The 5,638-nt window shown below is 52.5% G+C and overlaps 1 protein-coding gene across 2 annotated transcripts; it reads right to left on the minus strand.

The window, feature by feature from the left end:
- Positions 1-433: 433 nt before the first annotated feature.
- On the minus strand, positions 434-2,325 carry RPRML (reprimo like). Of its 2 annotated transcripts, XM_047758002.1 has the most exons (2): positions 2,229-2,325; positions 434-1,415 (listed from the first exon to the last, which is right to left on the minus strand). In XM_047758002.1, exon 2 carries the CDS (start codon positions 1,323-1,325, stop codon positions 963-965), a length of 363 nt encoding a protein of 120 aa, XP_047613958.1. In that variant the 5' UTR covers positions 1,326-1,415; positions 2,229-2,325; the 3' UTR covers positions 434-962. The 2 variants fall into 2 exon arrangements, with proteins under 2 accessions (XP_047613958.1, XP_047613959.1); XM_047758003.1 differs by lacking the exon at positions 2,229-2,325 and having other exon boundaries at positions 434-1,571.
- Between the last annotated feature and the right edge of the window lie 3,313 nt (positions 2,326-5,638).

Below are 5,638 nucleotides of genomic sequence, written 5' to 3' on the forward strand. Positions count from 1 at the left end.
AACCTCTTAGATTGTGCTTTTAGCCTATAATTAAAATTTTACCTCCATCTAGACAGCCCCCAAATTAAATTTTATTTGTTAATTGTCCCAATGTATTAACTTTGCCGTTTTTCCCTTTGGGACTCAAGTCATTGATTTTTTTTTTTTTTCATCTCATGAAAGAGATTCAAATTTCCCAGTGATTTAATTGATCTCACCAGCTGTCCTGTCTCTCTCTGCAAGACCTACCTCTGTGGCTGTCAGCATAGATAAAGGTACCTTTTTCCCTCCCTGGTTTTGGCTTAAGAGGGAGGCCTCAGGAACCCTCAGACCGTGACAGCTGCCCAGTCCGGCAACCCTGCGTCCTGTGACCGACTTAAAGTGCTACACGCTAGGCTACACACCGCCCACACCCGCCAACACACCCCAACATACTCACAGCCTACAGCGATGCCGGGTGGAAACCGCCGGAAGCACGAAGCCCGACGGCCGCAGTTTTATTACAAGATTTCTTTCCAAATGAGAAATCAGGCCAACAAGCTCAGCGACTCCGATTCGTCAACACCTCTCCCCCACCCCCACGCTGCTCGTAACTCGCCCCACTCCATTCCACCCCACCTACACACACACAAAATTCCCACGCATGTGACCTCAGCCCCAAGCTGCATCCCACAACCTCTCCCTCCACTGCCTCGAACTTCCTTTCAAATAAACATTTAGGAATCCCCATCCTCTACCCTCCCATCCCCCAAGGCTGAGGCGCAATCAGGACCCAGCCGGGTGTGGAAGTCCCTTTCCGATCCGCCGCCTGGAGTCCCGCAGTGTCCCAGACCCAGGTGCCCCAAGAAAGGCCATGCCCCCTTGCGCTGCCCGCCAGGCGCTGCCCGAGGCGGTGGCAGAGCTTGAGGAGGGGGAACTAGGGTCCTGAGCTTCCTTCTCCGTCTTCTTCCAGCAACTCAGGCGAGGGCGGGACGAGGCGGTGCTCAGTACAGCCCGAGGATGGCAGCGCCCACGTCCTTGGAGGGCCGGCGCTCCTGCATCAGAAAGTTAATCATGCTCTCGGACTTGATGAGCAGGTTGCAGCCCAGGAAGAAAACGCCAAAGACCACGGTTAGCGACAGCACGCAGAGCACGGCGATCTGCGCCACGCGCGACACCCACAGGCTGCGTTCGTCTGGCTCCAGCCCCGCCGGGACTCCGTCGCTGGTGGACAGCGGCGCGCCCCCGGGGCAGCAGCCCAGCCACGTGCCCAGCCCGTGGCTGCGGTTCCCGAGGGCGGCTTCTCCACCGCCGCCCAAGCCACCTGCCGCTTCCAGGCCACTGTGGTTCAAGAAGGTCGTGTTCATCGCCGCTGCGCACCGGGGGTCTTGGCGCGCGGTCGCGGGCGCACCAGGAGCCTTGCTGGCGTCCGCGCTCTTGCAAACGCTCGGGTCCACCTGTGCAGGGGGAAGGGAAGAGGGCGGGGGGGCTGTCCGCGCGCGGCACCCCTCGGGCCGCCGGCCCCTGGGCACCTGGCGGGAAGCGGCGGCCCTCAGAAGCGAGCAACAGGCTTCGCGGAAGCTGGAGCCGCAGAGCGGAGCGCGCGTCGCGGCACCGACTGAGCTCCGCGCCCGCCCTGCCGCCCCTCCCCTAGCAACGGCGCCGCCCCCTCTCCCTCCCCCTCCCCCTCCCGCCGCCACGGGCCCCGCCGCAGCCCGGGGGGACGCGAATGCAGCCGCCGGCGCTGCGCCCCCGGTGTCCCGGGGCTGGAAGCGGCCCGGAGATCAGGGCCGGTCCGCCCTCGGTCGGCGAAGCTCGACACTCTCCCGGCAGCCTTGGTCTGTTCCAGCCGAAAAACATCTCCCCAAGGCGCCCATTCCGGGATTTAGTGCTCTGGGCAGTTCCACTCCTCCTGAGTCCGCCCTAAATCTCTTCTGCACTCTTTATTTAAGTCGCGGTAAGCTTTCCCAGACCTCAGAGGAGTTGCAGACCCCCCACCCCAGTGTCGCCGGCCCTTTTCCCTCTCCCTTCTCGCGGCCGCGGCCGGCTGGCGACCCGCCAGCGCCACCCAGGCCCCCCAGCTTCCACGGTGGAGGCGGTCGCCTCCCGCGCACCTCGCCCCCCCCCCCACTTGACTTCTTAAAAAATTTAAATGTAAGTTATTGTGTTTTCCCCTTCTCCTTCCTTTTTTACAAAAACACGTCGCCGTAAACTAGTTAGAAAGTATAGATTAGCAAAACGGAAAAAAGTCTCAAAGTTCATAATCCTACCCCCTGGAGTGTCCATGTTACCGCCTCAGTGCAACATCTTCCTGGCCTTTGTCTATGTGTGTCTCTCTCTATATGTATTCAAAATAAGGACGCGCTGTTCATCCATGCTGTTTGGTACATGCTGTTTTGTAATTCTTTGTCATGTAACAGTTTATCCTTTCGTAATGATAAACATTCATCTACAACAGGGGTTCTGAATTGTCCAGAGGACTGGTTAAAACTCACATTGCTGGGCCAAGCCCAGAGTTTCTGCCCATTTCAAACTAATGCTCCTGCTTCCTAGCTGCGCTTTGAGAATGACTGATCTGCAGCATCGTTTTCAGTGAAGGAATGGTGTTTCAAAGTATAGACTATTACAGTTTATTTAACCAAGGTCTCTATTTTTGGACATTTTACTTGTCTGTCTTTCTCTTTCCCTTCCTTTTCTTTCCTTCCTCCCTCCCTCCTTCCCCCTTCCTTCCTTTCTTTCTCCCATCAGAAACAATATTATCATAAAGAACCCATAACAAAGTCTTCGTGCAGAAACTATACTATTTACTTTGATTGTATTTTGAAAAACATACCTGCAGAATCCGTAAATCACATCCAACCAAATCACCCTCCAGAAATGTGCCAGTTCACACGCTGGCCTTGTAGGGAATGAGGGCATTGCCTCCAATCCTTGAAAATCATTGAATGCATTTAGGGGGTAGGGGGTAGTTTCTCACCCTAGTCTTTGACTGTTGAATCAAAGGAAGGAAGGAGAGCATTTAGGACTTTTTGCAGTGGTCCAGGCAGAAGATTCTGGCAGGAGGATTCCAGTGGAGACAAATGGATGGAAAAGTTTTGGCAAATTGCCTCAAGTATGTGAACATCCCAAAGCCGCCCCCTCACTATTAGCAGAACACTAATATGTGTGTGTGTGTGTCCTGGTAAGCTATTATGTTTTTATATTTTATTTTATTTTATTTGCCGCGCCTGTGGCATGTGAAAATTCCAGGGCCAGGGATCAAACCTGTGCCACAGCAGCATCCTGAGCCACAGCAGTGACAATGCTGGATCCTTAACCTGCTGAGCCATCAGGGAACTCCCATTTCTCATATTAAAGATGAAGAAATTGACACATATGCATAGATACACAGACATACAGGAGGGATTAGGGAAAGACCCAGCTCACTCTTTTCAGTCCTAGGAAAGCAGCCTGGCACAGGGGCAATCAGTTTTTCTGGGCAGGAGTCTCCCTGCCCTGACCGCCCTCAGAGCCAGGATAGAACAGGATAAAACCAGATATCTGGCCTGGACATTTTGTCCCCTGATTTTGATGAGCTGGATTTCTTTAGAGACAAGCTCTTGTGTCCTTGGTCCATCCTTTTCCCGAGACCAACCCCTGATCTGGGAGCCTATGGCTTTGCCTCCATCCAGCTGAGGTCAGTCAAGGTGTCTGCTGCATAGAAAGGTGGGGGCAGGGGTGAGTCAAGGTGGGGTACAGGGGCCTGCCTACTCCAGCAAGAGGCTGATGATGGGCCTTGCCTTTATTAAGCATCTATTATCTGCTCAGTGCATTAAAGGTGTGACCTCACTGGGGAGTTCCCATCGTGGCTTAGTGGAAACAAATCTGACTAGTATCCATGAGGATGACGGTTCCATCCCAGGCCTCACTCAGTGGGTTAAGGATCCAGCATTGCCGTGAGCTTTGGTGTAGGTTGCAGACGTGGCTCGGATGCCACGTTGCTGTGGCTGTGGCATAGGCTGGCAGCTGTAGCTCTGATTCCACCCGTAGCCTGGGAACTTCCGTATGCCATGGGTGTGGCCCTAAAAAAAGAAAAAAAACAGATATTATTTCACTGAATTCTTACAGTGGATGTCCCCTTGACATGAGGAAACAGAGGCTCAGCATGGCTAATTGACTTGCTCAAGACCACACAGCTAGTTAAGCATCAGAGCCAGAATTTGAGCCCAGATCTGTCTTGTTTCCAGGCTACACTCTTAACTCTAACTGGTCCCCTCTTTTCCATCATCCCTGAGCAGCTTTCTCTGGATACCTGGCAGAAGAGGAAGATGTTGTCTATGACTTAGGAGCAGGAAGGGAGAGAGAGAAGCCTCGGGTTTGTGAAAATAAATAAAGATCACCCAAATGAGAAGGAGCAAAGGCTATTTTTTCAGAGGCGGCTACAGCAAAGGGGTCAGCCTCCCCTACTTGGGTTTGCCAGAGACACAAAGGCAGGCAGAGGAGCAGGGATGCTTTGTATCAGAAAAAACGGCAGGCTTCAGGTCTGCCCTGACGGGAGGCTGCTGGCATGGAGAAGCTGGAGGTGCACTGACTAGAACGGGGACATCCCGTGTGACGGGTTAGGGGATTGCATTGAACTTTCTTCAATTTGTACTATGCTGAAAGTGGGGCAAAATTAGGAAAGCTGTCAGTTATTGATTGATCAAGGCCTGGCCCTTTGGGGCTGATTGCTACAGGGGTTTTGGTTTGACTTCCTGGGATGTTGCTATTTTTATTTTATTATTATTATTATTAATTGTTTACTGCCAATTATTGTTCATGTCATTTAGGGCCAGGGTTGGCTGTGCCTGTGGCATGTGCAAATTCCTGGGCCAGGGATCAAACTTGAGCTCCTGTAGTGATCGCCAGATCCTTAACCCACTCTGCCACAAGGTCAATCTGTTGCTATTTTTATACATGGGCTGGTCCTTACCAGTTTGTATTTCCAATCCCTCAGACTCCTCCCCAGAGTTCGGAAGTGGGAACCTGCCTGTCTTGGACCCAGACAGGTACTCTCTATCCAGTGGTCCCTCCTTCTACTTCTCCCTTCTGCCCCTTCTGGAGCCACTGGTCCCAGCAAGTCTGGTTGCTGTTTAAAGTGCATTATCTCTCTCTCTTTTTTTTCTTTTCTTTCTTTCTTTCTTTCTTTTTTTTTTCTTTTTAGGGCCGCACCTATGGCATATGGAAGTTCCCAGGCCAGGGGTCGAATAGGAGATATAGCCCCTGGCCTACACCACAGCCACAGCAACGCCAGATCTGAGCCATGTCCGCGACCTACACCACAGCTCAAGGCAATGCCAGATCCTTAACCACTGAATGAGGCCAGGGATCGAACTTGCATCCTCATAGATACTAGTCAGATTGGTTTCCGCTGCACCATGACGGGAACTCCCTGATGCACATCAACTCTTAATTCTTATAATAAGTAAATTAGGTAAGTAAATTAGTTATTTTTAACTGCATCACAAATCACCCCCAGTATTTGGCAAGTATATATCATCTCATGTAGTTTCTGAGGGCCAGGAAACCAGAAGCAGCTTAGCTGGGTGGTTCTGGCTGGGGGTCTCTCCTGAGGCAGTAGTCAAGGCATTGGCCAGGGCTCCACTGGAGCTGGGAGATCGCCTTCTAACAGGGCTCCCTGAACAGCTGTTGTCTCAAAGCC

Source organism: Phacochoerus africanus, chromosome 14, assembly GCF_016906955.1.
Source record: "Phacochoerus africanus isolate WHEZ1 chromosome 14, ROS_Pafr_v1, whole genome shotgun sequence".
In the NCBI taxonomy this organism is placed as follows: Eukaryota; Metazoa; Chordata; class Mammalia; order Artiodactyla; family Suidae; genus Phacochoerus; species Phacochoerus africanus.